Genomic DNA, 24,075 nt, shown 5'->3' with positions numbered 1-24,075 from the left:
CCAGAATATCTAGCTAACTTAAACACAGTAAATGGAAGACGCAGACCATTATACAGAGTGACAGCAACAATACATTATGTTAAATGACATAAATACAAATGTTAAATGTCTTTTAAGTCCTTGTAGTCAAAATTTTACACTAATCATCTTTAGTTCTTAACATAAGTATCCTTAGAGAGGAGTAAGTGGAGACAACTCTTGACTGGTTTCACAGGTACCGGTAGTCCAAGATTTGTCTGTTCGAACCTGGTAGTTATCAGGATCTGCTTGATAAATGTAGTAAACAGATATTTTAGTCTAAACTTGATTGGAACATTGTAATGTTTTCCTGAGTATTCAGTATTGCAACTTTTTTAAAATATTATTTGCTTAACGTTCTGAGTGGTACTGTTTTTACATATAATTATTTTTCTTCAATGCTCTGCAAATATGTCTCTTCAGACACATGGCTCAGCAGGTTGCGTTTCGTTTTAGTGACGGCGGAGAGATCAACTTCCTTTTCACTTTTACAAATAAAACAACACACAGTTCCTGTTGGGATTTAGATATCACTGAAATAATATTTGTGACACAGTTTCCTTCCTTCACTTTCAGCATTCAGCGTATTTCAGTGCATTGTTGGGTTTTTTTGTTTTCGTGACTAGGTAATTGTAAGGTAGAAGTCCCTGCCACTTCTGAACGGATGGATAACTCTATTAGAAAAGCACTTTTGAGTGGAGATTTCTCCAGAATACCTTCAGAAACTATTAAATCCTGTATTAAAATATTTCTGTGCGTCGATCCGCAAGGTAAGTTTTTTAAAAAATATGTAAACTTTAAGCTTTATGGTGATGTTTATTTTTGTACTGTACGTAGTGTCGTAGTCGTACACATCACAGTTTTATCAAAAACGAAATAAATGTATTGTTTTTCATGTGCCAAGTAGACTTTGCTACGTATTGGTTGTTTTGACTAGTTTCACAATTCAATTCAATTTTACAACCATGGCTATAGTAATCTTGTATTTTAAATGTTTAATTAACAGAGATTAAATGCTTTTTATTATATCTACGCAGTGTTTAGTGTTTTAGTTTTATTCATTTTAAAATGTAATATATAATATCTGTTTTATTCATGTTAAAGTACTATGTAATAACTGTTTTATTCTCATTCAGTAGAAGTTGATCAGTTATTACATGTTTTGATGTCAAACGGTAGCTCCCTATACTAACGCTCAAATTGAGAATCTGACCGACTTATTATTATTATTATTATTATTATTATTATTATTATTATTATTATTATTATTTATTTCTTAGCAGACATGGGTCTTCAGACTTTCCCACATAAAAATACTATAACACTGTAGTTTCCTGTTGGACACTGAACTACATATACAGTCAGAAAACTAAAGTGTTTTTGGACGGACAGGTGTAGTGTTAGAAAGCGTTACATCGTTAGAATGTGGTGCGCTGCGTATCACTTTTTAATGCGTACCTCTAAATAACAACACACCTGTACTTGTCAGTTTATTTTTTTATACACAAGGTTCTAAAGCATTGCGCTTTGGGTGTGTATTTGTGAATAATTATTTATGTAATGCCAAGCCTACTGCCCACATATGTTCCTAAACAGGTCGACTCATTAAATGATTCATATTTCATATTGCCTACCGAGTTCTTCGTCAGCACATCTACACTATTAAAACTTCCAATGAATACTTGATATCTTTTTTATATACATATACAACCTAAAATAATGTTAGCTATGTAATTACAATTAAATTACGGACAGTTTTTACCAGCGGTCTATAATGTAACCCTGTTTTTTGTAACTAATAAAGTAGAATAGTACCGCTTTTCATCTTGTGACACGAAAAAACGGTGGACCTTAGCGACTGAAAACAGTGCTTATTATCATTAACTAAAAACAACATTCGTTGTTATCTTTTTAACGCCGTATTTCCCCAGCATTTAATGTGTTTCATTTTAGATTCCCAAAGTGAAAGGAAAGCATTGAGGGAGACTGTCTACCCGAAAATAAGGGAATATTGCAGATCCAATTACGGTCTTGAATTCAAGGTAATACGACATTTGCATTACAAATAAAGTAATAATTTGAGTTGGATTGAATGGGTTGGGTATACCAAACCTGAGTCATTCTGAACAGGTCTTAATATGCATGGAACAGCTATTCATGTGTTTTTTTTTTGTGTTTTTTTTTGTAATGAAGCATAAGTAAGCATTAAGTAATGTGATGTATAGTCAAGCATATTAATAAAGATGGTAAACTATGGTGCATGCATAGTATAACCATGGTAAAACTGCCAAAATACCATGTATTCTGTAGGGGAGGCAAAAGCTTTTGCTCATAGCTGTTTATCTCTGTTCATGGATGAGCGAGCCATTTCTGAAAGAAGCCTGTAATTCTCCGTTCATTTCGCTGCACAGTGCAAATAAAAGCATGCGTTAGCACAGGCCCCACAGCAAACAACGGGCACGGAAAATAATGTGCTTCACAGATGCTCAGCACCAGAATATAATAACAGGGTGTTTGATGAGCCTGGGGCTAGACTCAAACCTGTAGCTGCTTCTTTCGTATCCCAACATCCACCCACACTGGCTAACCTGAGTGCAGATGAGTCATGAGCTGGAGATGTCACTCGCTCATGTAATACGTCATTGTGTCGATCTTGTATGCTGGACACCAATGCACTTGAGCACACTCATGTTGAGTAAGGGATGAGAAAATTGGCTTTGTGTTTTTTTTTTTTTTTTGTTTGTTTTTTTTCTCCAGATGTTTTAATTGCAGTTTCGTGAAATTGCTTTGTTTTTTTTTTTTACATGGAACACATGCCATCTAGTGGATAGCTGTAGTAATTACATTTTCATTTGCTTTGATCTTCTCAATGCTATAATAATCCTTTAAAAAAGTGCTCCATAGTAAAAGCATAGCAAAGTGTAATAAAGCATAGTGAAAGCATGGTAAAGTATAAAAATACATTTTAAAGCATAGAGAGGTATGGTAAATCATATTTAAAAATCCATGGCAAGGCATGGTAAACTATGTTCAGCTATGGCCAAGTGTTTTGCATCACATAGAATTTTAGGATTGAGGCATAATTAAAAAAAAAAAACTATATGAATGTAATTTAGATCTTCATCATGTAATCAAAGAAACTACAAAATGGCATCACAAAAGTCTACCAGAAACCATAATAGTAGTACAGTATTTCGTGTTAGATTTCAAAATGTCACATTTTTTACATATGTCAGTTTTTCGTTATATACAGAGACTACAAAGCAGTATATAATTCAATATGTTAACATAACATTATTCAGCAGGTTTCATTCAACTTTATGAAACAAAATTAGTAGGGTGATACAAAACCTTTGACCATAGCAGTACATACATAGTATAGAGACTCCCTCCCACACGCTCCACACAATGCATATACAAAGCATGCGTAAGGCTCTGATGGGTCCAAAGTGAAACTATGTTCTTGTGAAATTAAATAAATGACAAAAGTGAAAGAACAGGGTCAACAGTCAAACCTATTGAGAGGATTGTGTTTGGTTATTTATCATGTCCTGTTTTTTCTAAGCCCTTTCTGTTGATAAGCTGTTCCAGTGAAAGTGTTCTTTCTTCAGGTGATTGACGGCTATGAGGGATTCGATCCTGAGGATGTACTAGATTGCAAATTCCGACAGTTTCGGTTGAAACTTTTAGAGGACTGCATTAAAAATTCAGCTGGCCCTTGCTTTGTGGTAAGTCTCTGAAGTCTTTGACACGTGTCAAAATGTTTGCAAACAAGTAACTAGTTTCTTTGTGTTTTAAGTTTTACATGTAACTCACAGCGTTATGACAAAGACTCAATACATTTTTTGAAAAGTAGCATCTTGTTGCTATGGTAAAGCATCCCTTGTCTGTTCTGTGGCAGGCTCTGATTGGGGAGCAGAGCAGCGGCCCGTGTCTCCCGCAGGAGATCGAGGTCTTGGAGTTCGAGGAGATCCTGCAGATGTCTCAGCAGGCGGGGGTTAGTACCAGGATCCTGGAGAGGTGGTACCACAGGGACGAGAATGCCATCCCACCAGCCTATTTCCTGTGGGACAAAAGGGACCTGCTGCGCAATTACTACAGCCAAGTTAGTTTAGTCAATATATTAACAATATTTCCTATTAAATTACAGTGCACAATTTGAGCAATAGCACATTCAGTTTTTTCCAATATTGGTTTCAATTTTTATTTTTCCTAGGCCGATATAAAAGCCCGAGAAGTTGATCGCAGTGAGTGGCAAGAGGCCTTCCAGGAAATGAAGATGATTTTTGATGCCGTTGTATCTAGGTGTATTCAGAAAGGAACAATCACCCCTGAAAGAGGACGCAAATACTTCACCTCAGGTAACAAAACAGAGACGCTTTATAAGTTAATAGACAGCGTGTAAGGTGAGTAGGATGCAGGAGATTACATCTGTTATACATCTTAGACAAAAGGAAAGCTCAGCTGCTCTACTGTGCAGAATGATGTCTCTTATATTAAGATACACACAACACATGATGTATTTAACTTCACAAAAACAGATCCTGTACTCAGGAACTACCATTAAACATAAAAAAAGGGTTTTGCCGTATTATGTTATGTGCACAGAACAGCATCTGTACAGAGGGTTAGAGTCACTATTTATATTTTACAGAAGTGCTGCTGCAAAGTAAATCAAAATGTTTGTTTTTTTCTGACAGCACTTGAAGACGAACTTCGATTTGCACTTGAAAATCGCCCCAAAGAGGACTTGCAAAGATGCCTGTGTTACGTTCACAACATTCCCATCCAGAGTCAACAGCGGGAGAAGATGACACAGAAATCCAGACTCAGTCCCGACCCGGAGCTTCAGATGTACCACGACCTCAAGTCCTACAATATGATGCGCTGCCTCCGAGATGAATTCCTTCCTTCCATTGTGGCGTCCTCCCAGCTCCGGGTGTACACCTCAAACAGTGACATACGCCAGGGCAACGCCAAGGAGATTACGAAAGAGCACACTGAGGGGCTCTGCAACCATTTCTACTCTGATATGCTGAGCATGATTGACGCCCTAGTCACAAGAAACACACAACACCTCGACTCGCTGACTGAAGAAGTCTTGCAGCATGCGTCTTTGTGCAATATTTATGATGGCCTTTACAGGATTGAATGTGACGAGGTGGAAAAGGTTAAAAACTACCTATCCCAGAAAGAGACCAAATACCCACTCATTGTCAGTGGGGGGCCTTGCACTGGCAAAACAGTGTTCCTGGCCCATTGTGCCAAACAGGTATTGTTGTGAATTTTACAATAGTGATGTTGAATGTTGATGTATGACATGATATCAGTACATAGTGAATCCTTTTTCCTGTTATATATTATAGTGTGTTATGATGTTTGGTTAAAGATATAGTATGCATCGAAAAGGTAAAGATGGGTATAGGTGATTGACAAACCTTTGAAATATATATCTTTTTTTCAGGTGCACTCTTGGCTGAATGGCTGCGATCCAGTAGTAGCTGTTCGTTTTTTAAGAAGAGACACCGGTAACCTGAAACAGCTTCTTTCAGGAATCTGTCAGCAGCTGGCAGTGAACTATAACTATCCCCCAGTGGCCTGCTCCAATGACATCGGTCAGCTAAAAGAGGACTTGGCAAACCTTTTTAGAGCATCATCTTTACAGCACCCTCTGGTGTTGATTTTAGATGGGGTGGACCAGATGGCACACACTTACGAAGCTCAAAGTATGTGGTGGCTTCCAAAGACCTTACCGCCTTCTGTTAAACTGCTGATTTCCACAGCCCCCAAAAAGTCTGCCGTTTTACAGACCTTCAAGACTCTGTACCCTGATGAGTCTCAGTTCCTCGAAATGGGAAACAAAGAGAGAAAAGACGGCAGTAAGATGCTAACAGAACTCCTTTTGGCCTCAAAGAGGAGAATTACGTCAGGGCAGCAAATATATGTCAATGAGGCCCTGAAGGGTTGCACTCTCCCTCTGTATGTTGAGTTGCTCAACAGGGAGGTGTTTCACTGGCATTCGCAGTCAGATGTCACAGAGGAGTCTCTAGGAAAGAGTGTCCATGAGAGCATTGAGAGGTTCCTGCACCATCTTGAGATGAAGCACGGGGCAGAGCTGGTCTCCAAAGCGGTTGCCTATCTGACAATCGCAAAATCTGGAATCACAGAGAACGAACTTGTTGACATCCTGTCAGCAGATAATAATTTCTTGTTGCGGTTCCTCCCCAATAAAGACCTGCTTTACAAACTGAGGGTGCCCGATTCAGTAGTGGAGAATCTGCTGTTGGATCTGAAGAGTTTTTTGGTGAAGCGGTATCTCATGGGGTTTCAGGTGCTGTGCTGGACAAATAGACATTTCCCATTGGTTGTCTACAAGCTCTACCTTAGTGGAGAGGAGGCAAGGCAAGAGATGCACAATGTGACATCCAGCTACTTCAGTGGACGATGGGCCTGTGGCAGAGCCAAACCCTTCGTCATCAGTCAGGACCTCTTTGCACAAACCAAAGCCCTGGTAGCACAAGCTTTCCAAAATCCACTTCCATTAAAGATCTACATTGACAGCCAGCAACCTTCCCAGCCCTGGCTCTTCAGCTCCCATTGTTTTGCTAAGTTCGCTAACGTGCGGAAAATTAATGAACTCCCCTTTCATTTGAAAGCTAGTGGCAGGCTTGATGAGGTTTGCAGAAGCACCTTGATGTGCCTCGGCTTCCACCAAGCCATGTTAAAGGCAGGTCAACTGACCAACTTGATATCCGAGCTGGAAGAAACCTCCCTGCTTGCCTTTGGAAAAGAGCTCAGGCTTTTAGCCAGCATCCTTAGCAGTGCTGCTTGCTTGCTTCAGACCTCTCCTGCCGACCTAACTGCTGTGATTCAGACAAAATTGCTTCCATTCCTGGACATATGCCCAAGTTTATTAAACTACGTTAAGCAAATCTATCAGGAGGGTCTGAGGAACTCTGCCTTGGCTGTTCTGCACTCCTCTGTTATGAATGTTCCTTCCACACGCACTTTACTGTCAGCTGTGGAACTTTCTCCTATCGTTACGGTAATAGAGACACAATACGGAAAGATAATTGTGATTCTAGAAAACGGCACGCTATGGGCATGGAGCGAAAACATGTCTGGGGGTTTTAAACTCATGAACTCAACTGGCATTAAGTTTTCTGGGGCCAAAAGTGCAGGTCATTTTCTCTTGCTCTCCACAGAATGCAACAGGTTATTGCTGTACAATTTGTCCTTGCCCTTACTACTTTATGAAGTAAATGTTCACAGATCTGTCATCCACAGCACAGTGGAAACTTTGGAACAAGTGAAAGGCTTTGTTATAAGCAGCACCAGCTTGTATGGTTTTGTATGGTTCGAGAACATGTCTTATGTCGGGATGTTTGACTTAAGTACTGGAAGTCAACTTGGCCAGCTACATTGTCAGCATGATGTTATGTGCCTGTCCTGTTCCTCTGATTGTAGGTATGTTTTCTGTGGACAGCAAGAAAGCACAGTTACAATCTTTGATATCCATGAAGGAGGTCAGCACGTTGCTACGGTTACTTCAGACTTAAAGAGAACATCTATACTTTCGTTGCTCCACTCAGAACCAGAAATGGAAATGTTCTGGGTCGACAACTTTGGGAACATTTTTGTCTGGGACATAGAAACAATATCTGAACCCCAGCTTATAAAAGAATTCTGTAATCCAGAAGATCTAGATGAAGTCATAACAATTGAGTCTTCTGCCGAGAAGCGGATTCTCCTGCTCTGTAAGAGGGAACACATTGTGATTTGGGACACTTTCAGCTGGATGATAATGGATCAGTTCAAAGCACCTCGGAACAGCTTGTTCAGCCATGCCGTGCTCTCAAACAATTGTGACATCATTATAGCTGCTTTGGAAGGCTGTTGTTTCCTACTGGTATGGAAAAGAAACACAGGGCAGTGCGTTCTGACCCTCAACACCGGCCACGACCAAATACTCAAGCTTGTAAAGAACCACACGACCCTGGTAGCAGTGACAGCAAATGGATTCTTCACATCCTGGGACCTGGATTTGGTCCTGAGCGCCTCCTTGGTTTCCAAGACTGGACTGAAAATCAAAGCGGTCCTAGTGACCGCACAGGGGAAGCACTTTTACACTGTAAATGGCACTGACGTGATCTTCAAATGGAACACGCTCACTGGTCGTATCGAGGCTTATTTTGAGCATGAGGACCTTGTTGATAGCTCAGCACTCACCATGACTGGCGAGTATCTGGTGACTTCAGAAATCTCTGGGGACATTTATGTCTGGAATACCGAAACTGGAGAAAATCTGCACCGTATCCGCTGTGACCATGTCTCCAAGTTGCTGGTTACCCCCAACAGCCATTTTGTGGTGTCCCTCTGTGAAAACAATCTCTCCAGGGTATGGAAGCTTACAAAAATGCACATTGTGTGTTATATTCATCCCTACCTGAAGAATGCAATTATCACACCAGAGAGCACCTTTGTTCTCGGACACCATGATAGAGATCTCTTGGCTGTAAGCTTGTGGTCTGGATGCGTGAGCAAGAGATTCTCAAGTGCTAGCCAATCAGAGGTCACTGCCTTTCAGGCGTTACCGGACTATCCTGATTATGTGGTCCTAATCACCTCTTCAGGCTATCTGTACACCTGGAACGTGGCAGAAGAGACAATATACCAGCAAGTGAAGCTGCCTGAAAACTGCTTAAGCCAGCTGGAGGTGTTTCAGATTTCATCCGATGGAAGGTACGCTGTCATCTCCGTAGATATCATGACAATCAACATCTTAGATACTCTAAATGGAAGCCTGTTTGCCTTGCGTGCCAAAGGTCCAGTCTTGTATATTACTCTGACTGCAGATGGCAGCTACGTTGTCTTCATTTGTGATGCTGAACAATGCAGCTGCAGCTGTGACTTTCACGCCAAGCCTGTTCTCAATGTTGTTCAAGTCTCCGATATGGAAAATATTGGACAATGTTACCTGTGCAAAGATCCATCCACTATGACTGTTTCTGACAATCTCAACGTTTATGTGGGATTTGAAGATGGCAGTACTGGGATTTATACTATTGCCAACACTGTTGATGGCACTATTAAAAGCTGCCTGAGTCAAATTGGTAACAATGATAGCTGCCTTTATAGTGAACACAAACAGTGGCTGGGCAAGGAGTTACCAAATATTACATGGAGGGTGTCCTCTACAGAGCTACTGTAGTTTAAAATATTTCCTCTCTTAGTAACATCTACACCCTCTGTGTGTTATGAATGGCCTTAATTATGCACGATTAATGCACCACCCCCTTAGTTTACCGCTGGTGTCAGTGTCCAGTATAAATCCGCTATATAACGAGGGAAGCGCTATATCAAGACACATAGAGAGAAAATAAGCTAACATATAATGCAACTGTAATATGCATTTAATGTATTTTTTGCTTTTTACAGATTTACTTCAGCTGCACTTTTCACTTGCTCAGCAGCTTTTTTTCTACAGACTTTTGTTTTTAGACATTTTCGTTGTATACAGCCAGTACATTTTCAGTTTCTTTGTAATCCATATTTCAAACACAAATAAACTACTGTTTGGACAAGACATTTGTGTGGGGTCATTCTTACTGTGGAAAATTGTGTGGAATAAATGAACTTTAATGAAAGGACCAACTCTTAAGTCTTTTATTTGAAAAATGTATTACGAACAAAAAGCCTAAAGGTTGAAAACAGATCAACTATTTACAAGATTCTTAAAGCCATGTTAACATAATAATAAACTATTTACATGGTTTATTTAACTACTGTGCTACGTTTCTTTTCAGTGAAGTTGTCAACTGCGCCAATACCTGAATTAAAAGTCTTTGGTTTTTTAATACTTTTAATACTTCCTTCTGCTCTGCCCTTTCTTGTGGATACTTTTCTCTCACAAATTGCAATTCATCCCTCTGTAATGTAACATACTTTGCATCTGCTTCCTTCATCTAAGCCAGTAATTCACTAATCTGTGTCACTCTGCTTTCACTTGCTTCCTGTAAGAATATCATGTTGGTGAAATGAGTGGTCAGTACCCAGTACCACCCCCACCACCCCTCCATGCATGCACAAACAAAACAAACATCAACATCCATGTAAATGAATGTGAATATCAAGAAACAGGGATTCAAACAGCAGTCAGGTACTTAAAGAGAGTTCATTTCTCATGTTATATTTAGGCAAAGCGATATGAAACATGTTACATCACAACTGAATGTCCACTTCCCAAGACAATTGTATGAACAGGTTATTTACCGGTGCAATTGGCATCATTTTAAGGTACGTATAATTACTGATAAATTTAGGAGGCTGAGTAATTTAAATGTCTCAAGTCTGTTTAAACTGTTTGTTAGCTTAAAAATAATAAAACATTCCTTTGTTGTGCTGGGGAGTCCTGGAGGTAGATGTGCCAGTTTCAAAAGCTGACTGAAAATTTCACCTGTGAACATGAAAGAGGCGATGCAGTGAAACAATGCAATTCAGACCCAGACCCTACAGAGTGGCATTCAGTGCTGTCCCCACGATCCTCTTCGGTTTGAACTGTTACAACAGGATCTGAATGATCTGTGTGTGTGTGTGTGTGTGTGTGTGTGTTTTGCACAATATGAATAGAAATCAATGGAAATGTTTTTAGGGATATTGTACATCTATTGACAATTTTCTTTTACCGTGTCAGTAAACAAGTGTTCTACAAATTGACTGAGGATTGGAACAAGATTGGAAGTGCCAACAAGCAGCTTGTGGACTGTATCCCCCGAAGGGTCTTCGTAGCCATTAAGGCAAATGGAAGGCCTACAAAATAGTAAATCTTGTTTTTATTTCAATTAAAATACCCCTATATTTCCATTGACTTCTATCCTATTACCCTGTATGCAAAAATGTAGTGTGTGCTTCATATTGTCCAAGGCTGTATGTGTGTGTGTGGCAATGGAACGCAATGTGATTGGTCGAGCGAGGTTCCAGCTGTCCCTATATTGGATGGATACCTTGTCACACATTCTAAATCACTGCACTGCCTCACAGAATTTGAACGTATCGGACGGTAGCCATCTTGCTTTTACAGTTACAGATCTACAGCTGTAACTATGAAACTGAGTGACCAATTACCTGCAAAAAATCCCAAAGTAGTAAGCAGACATGCTGATTTGGGTGAAGAACAATTAAATGAACTGGAAGATAGCAAAAAAAAATAAAATCACTGTCTTTATACTCAGTCACCTCGACTTTGTCACTTAAAATAATGTATTTTAATGCGGAAGAAAAGATCATTCTTTCTATAGGCCTGTCCCCACAAGCTTCACCCAGGCCTTAGACTTCACACATACTGCCATCAAGCTGCTGCTGCTGCTTCTTTTTAGGGTTTGTTGGCGCATGCAATCTAAATGGAGATGATGAGCACCCTCTACCTTTATATATGTGCATTTATTTCTTCCCTTGTATTTTCTCCCATTTTCCTATACTATAAATTTGACTATACATTTCTCTTTCTCCGTTTGTTTTTCTCGCCCTTCTACCTTCAAAATATAATTTACGGTTACTTCCATTTCTGTTTCCCTTAATTTTCTGTTTAATATGTTTCTTTGCTGAATACATGTTCCACTGTTTCTTGTTCACCACAATTACTACATAACCCATTCTCATGACTCCCAATCCTGTATTTGATGCTGTATATGCTAGCCTTAGTTTCTTCCTCCCTGTTTTTCCCTTTCCTTTGCTATATATGCACCTGCCTTCTTAATTACAGGCAGGTGTTTCTAATTCAATGAGTCCCAAACTGCAGACCTCTGAGCTAAAGTCAATAGATATACCATCCAATCTTTAGACTGGATTCATTATGTAGTTCATGTCGACACCCAAGCACCATGAGCTTTGTTTTATCTTTGTTTAGTTGTAAACATGTTTACCTTACCTTATATCTCCCAAACCAATGAATTTTAACTTGTTTTGTTCTGTCTTACTGAATTGTGTTAAATACAGCTGCAAATTGTCAGAAATTGTAAGAGGGGGACTCTTTTTAATACTTGATCTGTCAGTGTTGTGCTATGTTTATTAAAATAATATGTTTTTGAAACCAAGTGAAACATTTTTGGTATTTTTTTTTTTTTAATAAATAAAAGATTGTGTACTACTATTGCCCGCTCTACTTACTAATCTGTATTTCTTGGGGCCTAGTTCCATAATACAGACAGCTGTGTCATTAGCAGTTGTTTTCTATTAAGATGTAAATATGCAGACTATTCTTCTAGACTTATTTATGTTTGTATCCCTGTATATGGGATGTAGCGTCCAATGTGGAGTCTCTTGGCAAAGCAATACATAATAAATCATTTTTATAACTCTTTCCAAGGTTTCTTTATTGTATTTCCTGAAAGCTGTACAGTATTGTTGTTGTTACAAAATAAAATCACAAACAAAAGGTAGAAACGCAAACACATTTGCCTAGGTATCCCCTTTTCCATCTGCATGATTATCATGTATTTTTTACTTTTACAATGGTATACCACAGTCATTTTTTATAAGGGTAAACCAAGGTTTTACATAGAGTAATTTGCAGATGTTGTCTCACAATTTAAGTATTATTTTACTGTTTATTTTTATTTTTCATTTACCTGCCACAATGAAGTTACTGTGCTGCAGGTATTAGGACCCCACATTCTTTGCCGTAGTATCACGTCATAACCAATACATGTACTAGAAAACTACAGCAAAACCTTAATTTACAGTTGTGAAGGTGGCCACAGCTCTTAGCAGATAGTAAAGCTCAGATCACGTGTTGTATATTCCAATACAAGGTAATGAGAGAGGCACGTCCAATAAGCAGCAGCCACAGATGTCCAGTACCTGGTGACAGGTTTATTCAAGTTACTAATATATCCAGTTAGGAGACCAAATTAACCCATATTCATCGTTAATATGTTGCAATGTGTATTTATCAAATGTGACATTCGAATATTTTCATAATTTCTAAAAGTACACGTTTTTATACGGGTGGATGCAGAAGGCATAATAAGCACAAGACAATGAAAAATAACTCCGACCTTTTGAGAAGCGCTATTATCATTGAGTACCAGAGACAACCACAGAAGCGCTATATGGATTCAGTTAAGTAACACATTTCGACAAAACACTACAACTACCATCACGCACTTTTGGGCCCAATAAACCGGATGTCACGGAAACGGGCCTATAAAATAACTTCCGCCGGAAAAGGAGTCCCTTTCCTTTCAGCTGCACGAAGCAAAATGGCGGCACAGATCTCCAAGAAGAGGAAGGTAGGACAATAATTTACTTAAAAGTTTCGGAAAACAGTGAGTAACTTAAAAAAATGATCACGTTTTATCGTGTAAGGCGATCTTTTAAATGTCATACAGTAAACAAAGCTATGTTTGGCTGTTTTCTGTACGAGGATTGTTGTTGATTGAATGTGACTGTGTGTCCCTGCGTTAAACATGTCCGGTAATAACTGCGCTTATGTTGTGTCAGTTTATGTTAGCTGTGTTTAGGTGTTTTTTCTGTCTCCAGTTGCGTAAGTTAACTACAAAACATTAATTCTAACTCAACAGTAGTTATACAAAATGTTACAGCTGTAGTGTGTTAAAAACACTGCGTTTGCTGTATATGAAATAGGCCGAGGCTTTGGTTCTTTCCTCCTAATTGGTTCTAAAAGTTAAAATCAGATATATATTCATGATAAATATGCATTTGTTTGTTTACTAATGTGCAGTGTACGCCTTTTTTGTAACTTGCCATGCTGTCAGCTACTGTACTAGTGGGGGAAAAAACGTATTTATTTAAACTATTTCTTTAAGTGCAAATAATACTAGACTACACTGAGATCAGAAGCAGCAATTTAGGATGAATTACAATTTAAGACAAATTGTATCTACAATGACATTAGTAGTGCATCAGCTGAGGATCCAGTAACATGGTGCTTAAGTCCAGATGCAATGGACTGTATAGGCTGACACATTCTAAACTTGTAGACCAAATCTGTCAAGTCCTGGTGCTGTCTGAATGCAAATACTTTTGTTGCTGCAGTTGCAGTTATACAGAAGGGAGCCATTTTGGGGTACTAATGTACAGTGCTCACCTAGGTTTGGATGAAACGTTCAAGAGTAGTAACTTTTTTATAGAATGTTAAAGCAAAATAAATGGTTATAGAATTGTGCTCCCACGTTTGAATAATCTTACTTGGAGGGGATGACTTATGGAAATGGCAGAGAAACTATAACTTTTTTTTTTCTTGCAGTTTGTTGCAGATGGCATTTTCAAGGCTGAGCTGAATGAGTTTCTGACCCGTGAGCTGGCTGAAGATGGCTACTCCGGAGTCGAGGTGCGTGTCACCCCAACCAGGACTGAGATCATCATCCTAGCAACAAGGTAAAAGTTGATACTGTAGCTGTGCAACTGACATTAACCTCATCTCTATATGAAGTTCATAGGGGCCCTTGTTTGGTGTAGATAAGCATTTATTTACAGAGCTACCTCAGTGGTGGTATAAAAATTTCACATCAAATTGTGAAATGTTGAGGTATGGTAAATGAGCAATTTACTATCAACATGGTCACATCGCTAAATATACAAACCTGAAATGAGAGGTCAACCACCTTCCCCTTCAAAAGTCTTTATAATTTTAAACAAATGAGCCGTATGTAGTTTCTGCACTCTTGAAAGGGTTGTAAGAACGTGAGGATTGCTGTGTTCACACTGCAGCAGATGGGATTAGACCCACAGCAGTCTCTGATCTCTTGTAATGGACTGGGTGTCATGCAAGTTAAGGCCCCCTAGCATGGCTACCAACAAAACACCCAATCTATTTGGTTAAATCTATTCAGTTTGCTGGAGTACATTTTTAGTACATTTGTAAATAATGCACTTTCTTCAGTGATGACTGGATGACGAGTCTGAGCCCCTGACATTTTGTACATTGGGAGCAGAAGATGATGCGTTCTGCATCTGACTTCTGTTACCTTTGCACTTAAGAAGGAGCTTCTGAAGACTGAAACACGAGGCATTTGTCTGAGAAGATTGCACTTGGGGAAACAATTCCACAAAGTTAGCTTCAACAAACCAAAGGTGCACCAGAAAGCATTTTGTTAAATATTATTCACCAAGATGATGAATACTAGTGTTAGCTATGTTTGGTAATGACTTAACTCTAGGGTTTACAGCATTGGAGACATAAAACTAAATTTATAAATACTTTGTCTTTCAAAATATTCCACAATTAAGTTTTTTTGTTTTTTTTAAATCTGCTCAAAGGACCTGTGCAGATTGAGTGTGTCTTGAACTTTTAATGTTGGTTTAGTTTAATTTTTCAATATTTGTCATCTGTGGATCAGTAGAGTTAAACAATTGTTCAGTGTAAGTCTTAACATTGGTTTGAATTTAATACAACCATGGCATACACAATCATGTATTAAGAATTAATTATAAACGTGTTTTTTTTTTCTAGGACTCAGAATGTGCTGGGTGAGAAAGGTCGCCGTATTCGTGAACTGACTGCTGTTGTCCAGAAGCGGTTTGGCTTCCCAGAGGGCAGTGTAGAAGTGAGTTGCAGAACATCGTTGAATTTTTCCTTACTGTCAAATATAGTTGCTCATCATTCTTGCCTTCTAAAGGTTCACATTTGAAAATCTTGGTGTGGTCTTTTCAGATCTCCATTGTAAAAGACTGTATCTTGTTATGCAAGCAGAGCAAACTTTAAATAACTTTTCTTCAGTGATGACTGGATGACGAGTCTGAGCCCCTGACATTTTGTACTTTGGGAGCAGAAGATGATGCGTTCTGCATCTGACTTCTGTTACCTTTGCACTTAAGAAGGAGCTTCTGAAGACTGATACTCGAGGCATTTGTCTGAGAAGATTGCTCTTGAGATCAAAATGATTGTCTAAGACAGATTCACTTTTATTAAGCGACAAAGAACACCCTGTCAAACTCCTTAAAGCACTTAAAATAACACTTGCAACACTTGTTCCTGATGTAATTATTTATGTTCCTTGTTTAGCTGTATGCTGAGAAGGTTGCCACCAGAGGACTGTGCGCCATTGCTCAGGCAGAGTCTCTCCGCTACAAACTGCTCGGGGGTCTGGCAGTGCGAAGGTGAGTGGAGCTTCGGGAGCACAATGGATTTTCTGTAAGAAACTTCTCCATTACATTTTCTATGCAGGCAAAGAGATTGGAGTAGTGTGAAGTTTTCTAAGGGTTGGTTCATACTTAAACCGCAGATTAATCTGATATGTTGTGTGCAGACAGCTCTAAAAACTGTGTAGCTTCATGCCGACCATGCAGCAAATGGTTTTTTTCAGCATTATCCAACCCTATGCAATTTCAGGTCGCAAATGTATAAGAAACAACATTCCAAAAAAACCGCACTCCACGAGTGTGGATGATGTAATTTCGACCTGTCTCACGGGGTCGGAGACCCTTGACTCTGACCAGAAATTGTCGATCTGAAGTATAAACCAGCCTTAAGTTCACAAGATCTAAGAATTGTTAGACTAGGCAAAAATATAAGTTCTGTTAATTGTTTTATTTAGTCTGGTGTTTAGGGGCCTTTAGACGCATTTACTTCGATAAAGAATAGTTTAGTCTTAAAGGGTTGTAATCACATGGTAATTATGGACTGTCACAACATGATTAAACATGTACTGTTAGTCTTTGTGTTTGTTTGTTTGTTTGTTTGTTTTGGAATGTCCGTGTTCCCTTCAGTGATGATACGATGACGAGTCCGAATGGGGCATGCCCTGCTTCAGGTGTCCTGGCCCAGAGGCATGTTTTGTGTCCCTGAGTTCAGGCTCCTGAGCAGAATGTTTCTATCGATTGATGACATAGAGGCATTTGTCTGAGAAGGGCTTTTTATTTGTATTATAACAGTAGTGTACCATCTAAATTAGGCTTCTCTTAATCAGGGTATGTAGTGGTGCTGATTGGAATGTTTAACCCTTTTCAGAAAAGGTCATCAGCCTTCCTATAGATTGCTTTTTTTCTATAAAACTACCCATGTACATGTATACTACCTTTTTGTACAGTATAAAACCTATGAATAGAATAGTTAACGAATATTGAGTTTGATAAATCTGCACACTTGGTCTGTAAATGCTACTGTGTGTGTAAACATATGTTTATAAAAGCTGAAGGATAACGTTTTAACTTATTTTGCTTATTTTAAAACCCAGAGCCTGCTATGGTGTTCTCCGTTTTATCATGGAGAGTGGTGCTAAGGGCTGCGAAGTTGTCGTTTCTGGGAAACTGAGAGGCCAGAGAGCCAAGTCCATGAAGTTTGTAGATGGTCTGATGATCCACAGTGGTGACCCAGTCAACTACTACGTTGATACTGCTGTACGCCACGTTCTGCTCAGGCAGGGTATGTATTTCCAGGGTTGTGAATGTCCCATATTGTTCCCTTCAGTGATGATACGATGACGAGTCCGAATGAGGCATGTCCTGCTACAGGTGTCCTGGCCCAGAGGCACGTTCTGTGTCCCTGAGTTCAGGCTTCTGTGTAGAGTGTCCCTATCGATTGATGACATAGAGGCATTTGTCTGAGAAGGGTTTTGTAACTGTTCAAATGTAGGATGTGCCATTCTAAGTTTCCCCCATACATTTTTATATCTCCATCCGTTTGCATTTAAATTAATATAAATCCTCCTCCATTCAATTGGTTTGTTTGGTTCTCTCTATGGAAATGGCAATATCATGGAATTGCTTAAGGATATGGAATTTAGTTTTTGAGTCTTTTTGTTTGGATGTCGGTAGGTGTGCTGGGTATCAAAGTAAAGATCATGCTGCCCTGGGATCCAAGCGGCAAGATCGGCCCCAAGAAGCCTCTGCCTGATCATGTCAGCATTGTTGAGCCCAAGGACGAGGTTCTGCCCACCACCCCCATCTCTGAGCAGAAGGGAGCCAAGCCAGATGTGCCCGTCATGCCCCAGGGAGGCCCAATTCCCTCCGCATAAGGGTATGTAGACCTCTTTCTCTACAGAAACAGGTGGATGTTGGGTGTTCTTTCTCAATTTCATGTCAAGTTTAGTATACTTAGAACTGCTTTCACAGACCTCCTTGGCACCTAAAGTAACATTAGATCGTCCATGATGAGTGCTTATCTGGGGTCTGTGAAACCAGACATTTGAGCTTTATTTTAACAAAGTGTTGGCACAGTTCACCTTTCTAAACTCTTAGCATTATCTGTAAGTGGTATAGTTTTGAGTTTAGGTAGGATTGCTAGGTTTAAGATCCTGTCTTGCTGGATAAAGCATCAAATATGTACCTTAAGTTTTCAGTCTGCTTTAATTATCTTGTCTACTTTAACTCCCATAGGAACTTAATTCCCTTATTCCTATGCTGCCTAAAAATTGTTTCACCCTCTACTGGGTGTAGATAGGCTCCCTTCAGTGATGATACGATGACGAGTCCGAATGGGGCATGTCATACTACAGGTGTCCTGGCCCAGAGGCACGTTCTGTGTCCCTGAGTTCAGGCTCCTGTGTAAAGTGTCCCTATCGATTGATGACATAGAGGCATTTGTCTGAGAAGGATTTTAGTTCTACAGTGTACCCCTTACATCCATATAGGGATATCAAACAATCTTCTGCTTTTATCCAACAAAACTTACTCCTATAGGCTGAAGATATGCCAGGTCTGCTTGTAAAGTTGTCCAATTAAACCTTGCCATGTTCAATGTGTTTTCACAATTTGACATTTACATGCTTTAAACCATACATAGAGTAAAGTGCCATGAAATAAAGATGCATCCACTTTACATAAATGAATCACCAAGTAAGCAGTATGACAATTGCTTTTATAACTTAATCTTCTTGTCTTGCAGGTATTGATTTAACTCGCAGAGATGAATCCCCTGGAAATTTTCTTTGTAGAAATTTCAATAAAACAGTAAAAGACTTTTGCGTGCTTGTTGTTTTTATAGCAGTCTAAATGTACAGAGAGCCCCCCACTTTCCACCAGTACCTTCACAAACCTTGTGCTATAGTTTTACATATAACATGTCACACATGCATTTTAACTTTAGATAATTGCTTACTCAATTTACCACAATTTGAGTGCACCAGAATCTGTGTATATATGGGGGAAAAACCTGTCCATACATATCTGTACATGTATTGTGAACATGATGTTGGTCTATTTACATGATTAATAGGAAGCGTCCCTGTGAGGGGCGCTTATGAGCATTCTGCAGCCCCATACACAACAGTATTCTTAGTAAAGTTTGAGAAATTAACCATTTTGTGGCAATTTTTACTAGGTTGCTGCAGCCTCACTATCCTGAGACTTGTGGTAGTGAAGCCAAGTTCAAGTTAAACCCTACACAAGACAAGTATTTATTGTACTTAACTGACAAACTCACAATCTACAAGTACCATTATCGTGAATGATTAAGTGAAACATACTCATTTGTTTGACTGTGTTCCTACAGTACTGTGCAATTAAGCAATACATGATCTTCTAAAACCTGCTTCATGTATAACAAAGCAAGTGTACTCCTATTTTTTTGTGTGCCAAGGGATTTATTCTGAAAAACAAACATTTTAAATACAGTAGTCTTTAATGTAGTGTAAATTGGCACAGAAATATGTGCTATTACAGATTGTTGCCATGGATGCCAATAATATATGGAAAAAACAAAACGCCCAGACTTATCAGATTCTCATTTTATTTGCTCTCCCATTCTCTTTGGTATGTACGTTGTGTATTTAATGTGGGAATGTTAGACCAGATAATTTTGGAAGGGTAATGTATAAATATTTGAAAACGGCTGTAGAAACGGAATTTCCACAGGTGGATTTAAATATGTACAGTTTCGTGCACATCATATGAATGCAACGTTTTTAAAAACATCTGAAAAGTTTGGTAAAGGTTACGATATCTTCTCAACACAATCACTTCTGTCAGAACAGAAGGAACGATGGAGGATAAGTTATCGTTTCTTCAGTAATGTATGCAGTTTCAGATACAGAAACACCTGCCAACCGATTACACCATCAAAGTCAGTAAGTATTATCATTTATGTTCGAATTAAATCTAAACTTGCAAGACATTTTAATTTGAGAGTGTATAGGTATTTCATCCTCAATAGATGAACGTTTTCTATGACAAATTCATGAGATATTTATTTGAGTCATGAACAGTTCCAGGGCAGCTATTTAGTCAAAACGGCTTTCTGTTAAATTTTGTATTTGCATTGTGAAAATTATGCAAGGTGTGGCTTCGAACAGGAGTCCTGTTCGGAGACCACACCCGCCTGCACCTGCTTGAGCTGAGTACAGACTGCTGAAGAACACAAAAGTGTAGGTTGCAATTGCTGAGCGGGTCTGATTGTACCAGACACTAGACAAGGAGAATGAGCCTGCCAGACTACAAATCACCGGGAAAACAATCCACCACCAATCTGCAGGTAAGCAAGGATGTTTCTAACTTGTGATCTTAGTTTTAAACAGTCAAGGAAGCAGTAGTAGTGTTTTGGGCCATATTGTTTTATTTTTTGCACTGTCCTTGTAGTACAGTACAATAAAGTATATGATTATTTCCTTACTCTGCTCACGATATTTAGTTAAACAAACTTAAGGATATAGTGAAAGGCAAGAATGTGTTAAAATCTGTAACATTGGGGATTTATTTGGTGAAAATGCGACAGGAAGAGAGAAAAAAAGAAACGTCGTTCATTAACTGTTTTTATGTTTCATGGTTCATAAGAAGAATACTGTATACTACCAAATTGTTTTGTTACGTATGAACTCTAGGATTTAGATTAACGTGGAGGAAACATGCCATACAATAGAACTATGTTTCAGAACCCTTACCGAGGAGTGAAGTCAGACGAGAAGTATTTATTTCAGAGATACGCAACTCTGGCATCTAATGGCTGCAGCCATTAATCCTTGACCTTGTGTCTTCATGTGTAAACATGTTTTAAAGCGTACTACAAAATAACCCACACCTGTACTCGGAGATTTAAAATGTAAATTATTGGTTTAGTTAAACTAGACATTGTAATAGAGATTGATATGATTTATTATGAATGATTTGAAGGTATTAGCATAAACAGGGAACATAAATACATTAAGAACATACAGTAGAGGCTAGGTTTGGTACAGGATTAGTCTTGTGGGTTATTCGTAGTGCGTTTGTCTTTTTTAAAACGTGACTACGTTTTAGCACATCCTTTCCGGTATATTTTGCATTGAAAAAACACCCTGAACTTCTTACCTATTTAAAAAGATTGTACGTGTTAGCAGTGTAACAAAAGCACCATTTGAGGCCAGGGGAGACACTCTCCTTTTCTTTTTTTACATGGATTTCTTTATTTATTTTTGCTTCCTTGAGCTACAGCATACTGTTTCCTGTGGTAGACGCAGGAGAGCATGCCTGCGTAATTCACAGACTGACAAGAAGGAATGAGGGAGGGAACCGGAGTTCCTGTAGTGAAATTGCTTTTATGGAATGTAAACAGAAACTATGGAGGAATGCATACTAGCCCCAAGAATAATTCAAACACCAATAGTATAGCCTCCTGTCTTCATAAAACGACATTCAGTCCTATATATATATATATATATATATATATATATATATATATATATATATATATATATATATATATATATGTGTGTGTGTAGAGAGAGAGATAGATAGAATATGTTTAATCCAGTAGTCTACCTACATCTGTAGTTCCAAGCCATTACATATATTAACACATATATTATTAATACAATCTATACTGGTACCTAAAATATTATTGTTAAAACTAAGAAATATAATTAAAAACTAAAAATGTGATTGGCAAAATTGCATTGCGAGTACAAATTGGGTTTCAAGCATTACAATTTTCATTCTAGTTTAAATACTGTATTATGAATTCTTTGGAGTAAATAAATGCATGGCAAATCAGGGGCAGATCCAGACTTTCATGAAGGGGGGGGGGGGGGGGATACTTGATACGAAACATACCGTTTAAGTAAACAATATAACGGACCCCCAGGACCCCTGCCCCCCCCCCCCCCAGATCCGCCCATGCAAATGGATATTGTAAGATAAGGCATAGATCTTATTTGTTAATGTGCTGTGTTACATGTAGTGTAATATCTATATATATTTTTTTCATAGAACTCGCCCATTATAAACCTGAATGTTGGAGGTCAGATGTACTGCACGGCCCTGAGCACACTGAGAAAGTACCCCTCCTCCAAACTTGCAGAAATGTTCAGCGGGCAGTCCTCACTGAAGACTGACGCAGAGGGGCGGTACTTCATCGACCGGGATGGGACCCACTTCAAACACATCCTGGAGTTCCTTCGCAGTCAGCGCATCCCCAGCGACAGTGGACAGGAGGTGTACAAGGAGGCCCTTTTCTACAACATTGAACCCCTGGTCAAACAGCTGGAGGACTCGCCAGAAAGATTCGGGGAGATAGTCGGGAGGCAGCAGTTCCTGGCGCGGGTTCCCAACTACAGAGAGAACATTGAGGTGATCATCAGAATTGCCAGGGCAGAGGCAGTGGCCGCTCGCCAGTCCAGCGTGATCGTGTGTGTTCTCAAGACCGAGGAGGACTCCACACGTTATCACGATGCTGTTAACAGCCTGGATGGAGACAAAGAGTCAGTGGTGAGGTTCGGACCATGGAAAGCCCCACCAGCTGTTTTAGATTTGCTGGACTGTGTCAAAATGGACATTGAAGCCAGGGGCTATAACATAACATACCAACCCCATGTAACCGACAAAGGCTTCCGTTTCAAGTCGTACGATTTCTTTTATAAGTTTATATTCACCTGGTGGTAATTGTAAAATCTTAACCATGTGCAAAAAACGTTTTTGTATGTGCAGAAAATGTTCATTGACTCAGTGGAAATTGTATTTAAAAAGGATTGCACAGTTGTGATATTCAGCCAAACACCAGGTGGTGCTATGTGCTTAGTAAAAAATAATAATAATAATAATAATTAAAAAAACAAAACAGTTTAATCAAAGCTAAACAGTATCATCAGAAAGGGGAAGTGATTTTTAGGCACTATGTATGGTATTTATAAAAGTCACATGAGCACTAAACATTTATGTGTCCTATATACGGTGCTGTTTTTCACCATTTTGAAAATAAAATATGCAAATCACACGCCGTGGGCCACAGTAAAAGGTGTGACATGTGTGGGTTTTTTTTTTTTTTTTTTGTAAAAAATGTATTTCCTTTCCAAAGGCAAGACTATTCTCAATATGCCCAGGCATTAAGTTGCATATTGGAAAATTACAATATGCTGCAAAAGTTGTGTTGCATACATGTACAGTACTGATGTAAGGACAGGCATTTAGGCCACAATGAAGTACACTTTCATTATTTCATGTTCTCAGAGGAAAGCTTTAATTATTTACATACTCTGAATTATTAACCACCATTTGTGTTTAATACCCACGTGTATAATAATATATGATCACACTGTATATATTTTTGCATATCTTTATTGATGACTAACATATGTTATTGTTACAAAGATTTTATTATAAATGTTTAATTTAGTGAAACTGTGTTTTGCATTAAATTAGGTGATTCAGTGACATGTTTATTTTGGATAGAAATATCCATCTCTTACTTTTTTGTATTAATATATTTTAATAGCAGAAGACAGGAGTTTGTTATTGGATAAAATCACTGTTTGTGTAAGAAATAATGCAATGTAAATCAAATTATTAAAAAGAGATGAGAAGTTCTAATTAATAATAATAATAACAACTCTGTAAAACAAAAATGAAAAAAGACTTGATCTCCCCCCCAACTCCTGTATATGAACCCAACATGGTGTTGCATCCTTACAATGAGTCTATCCTGTTCATTCAAAATCTTTACTTTTACTATCATGATAAAACACAGTATATCCATGCAAGTGTATTTCAAGTAAAATGGCTTTGTTCATACCTCTCATTATCATAACAAAACTTTTCGTTTTGCCAGTTTCACAGCCAGTGTATATACTACTGTATAAATGCTCTTCCTAAGAGCACAGAACACCTGATCTTCACCTGAGCTTTGCATAGCCC

At 38.7% G+C, this 24,075-nt stretch overlaps 3 protein-coding genes and 3 non-coding genes across 6 annotated transcripts; all 6 read left to right on the top strand.

Moving 5' to 3' along the window:
• Positions 1 to 515: 515 nt before the first annotated feature.
• On the top strand, positions 516 to 9,604 carry LOC131737847 (NACHT and WD repeat domain-containing protein 2-like). The gene is made up of 7 exons (XM_059029627.1): positions 516 to 788; positions 1,972 to 2,060; positions 3,630 to 3,746; positions 3,920 to 4,123; positions 4,235 to 4,379; positions 4,719 to 5,290; positions 5,483 to 9,604. Exons 1-7 carry the CDS (start codon positions 683 to 685, stop codon positions 9,227 to 9,229), a joined length of 4,980 nt encoding a protein of 1,659 aa, XP_058885610.1. The 5' UTR covers positions 516 to 682; the 3' UTR covers positions 9,230 to 9,604.
• Positions 9,605 to 13,209: 3,605 nt separating this feature from the next.
• Positions 13,210 to 18,936, top strand: LOC117405981 (small ribosomal subunit protein uS3). The gene is made up of 7 exons (XM_034009593.3): positions 13,210 to 13,307; positions 14,285 to 14,415; positions 15,491 to 15,584; positions 16,043 to 16,137; positions 17,214 to 17,401; positions 17,794 to 17,995; positions 18,863 to 18,936. Exons 1-6 carry the CDS (start codon positions 13,278 to 13,280, stop codon positions 17,991 to 17,993), a joined length of 738 nt encoding a protein of 245 aa, XP_033865484.1. The 5' UTR covers positions 13,210 to 13,277; the 3' UTR covers positions 17,994 to 17,995; positions 18,863 to 18,936.
• Positions 16,741 to 16,888, top strand: LOC117406396 (small nucleolar RNA SNORD15). Its single transcript, XR_004544954.2, has one exon. It is a non-coding gene; the product is annotated as a small nucleolar RNA SNORD15 (small nucleolar RNA).
• On the top strand, positions 17,441 to 17,588 carry LOC117406395 (small nucleolar RNA SNORD15). Its single transcript, XR_004544953.2, has one exon. It is a non-coding gene; the product is annotated as a small nucleolar RNA SNORD15 (small nucleolar RNA).
• LOC117406394 (small nucleolar RNA SNORD15) lies at positions 18,424 to 18,571 on the top strand. Its single transcript, XR_004544952.1, has one exon. It is a non-coding gene; the product is annotated as a small nucleolar RNA SNORD15 (small nucleolar RNA).
• Positions 18,937 to 20,152: 1,216 nt separating the features above from the next.
• Positions 20,153 to 23,930, top strand: LOC117972781 (BTB/POZ domain-containing protein KCTD14-like). Its single transcript, XM_034922966.2, has 2 exons — positions 20,153 to 20,446; positions 22,156 to 23,930. The coding sequence occupies exons 1-2, from the start codon at positions 20,393 to 20,395 to the stop codon at positions 22,825 to 22,827; spliced, it is 726 nt and encodes a 241-aa protein (XP_034778857.1). The 5' UTR covers positions 20,153 to 20,392; the 3' UTR covers positions 22,828 to 23,930.
• The last annotated feature ends 145 nt before the right edge of the window (positions 23,931 to 24,075 follow it).

Source organism: Acipenser ruthenus, chromosome 8, assembly GCF_902713425.1.
Source record: "Acipenser ruthenus chromosome 8, fAciRut3.2 maternal haplotype, whole genome shotgun sequence".
Lineage (NCBI taxonomy): Eukaryota > Metazoa > Chordata > Actinopteri > Acipenseriformes > Acipenseridae > Acipenser > Acipenser ruthenus.
Note: the sequence above shows the minus strand (reverse complement) of the source record. Positions and strands in the feature narration are given on the sequence as shown.

What these genes read in the sequence shown, in the direction of transcription:
- LOC131737847 (XM_059029627.1), top strand. Translation starts at nt 683, where the DNA reads ATGGATAACTCTATTAGAAAAGCACTTTTGAGTGGAGATTTCTCCAGA. An exon ending in CAGCTGGCCCTTGCTTTGTG is followed by an intron (nt 3,747 to 3,919) that starts GTAAGTCTCTGA and finishes GTTCTGTGGCAG; the next exon opens with GCTCTGATTGGGGAGCAGAG. An exon ending in TGCGCAATTACTACAGCCAA is followed by an intron (nt 4,124 to 4,234) that starts GTTAGTTTAGTC and finishes TATTTTTCCTAG; the next exon opens with GCCGATATAAAAGCCCGAGA.
- LOC117405981 (XM_034009593.3), top strand. Translation starts at nt 13,278, where the DNA reads ATGGCGGCACAGATCTCCAAGAAGAGGAAG. An exon ending in ATCATCATCCTAGCAACAAG is followed by an intron (nt 14,416 to 15,490) that starts GTAAAAGTTGAT and finishes TTTTTTTTCTAG; the next exon opens with GACTCAGAATGTGCTGGGTG. An exon ending in TCCCAGAGGGCAGTGTAGAA is followed by an intron (nt 15,585 to 16,042) that starts GTGAGTTGCAGA and finishes TTCCTTGTTTAG; the next exon opens with CTGTATGCTGAGAAGGTTGC.
- LOC117972781 (XM_034922966.2), top strand. Translation starts at nt 20,393, where the DNA reads ATGAGCCTGCCAGACTACAAATCACCGGGAAAACAATCCACCACCAAT. An exon ending in AATCCACCACCAATCTGCAG is followed by an intron (nt 20,447 to 22,155) that starts GTAAGCAAGGAT and finishes TTTTTTTCATAG; the next exon opens with AACTCGCCCATTATAAACCT.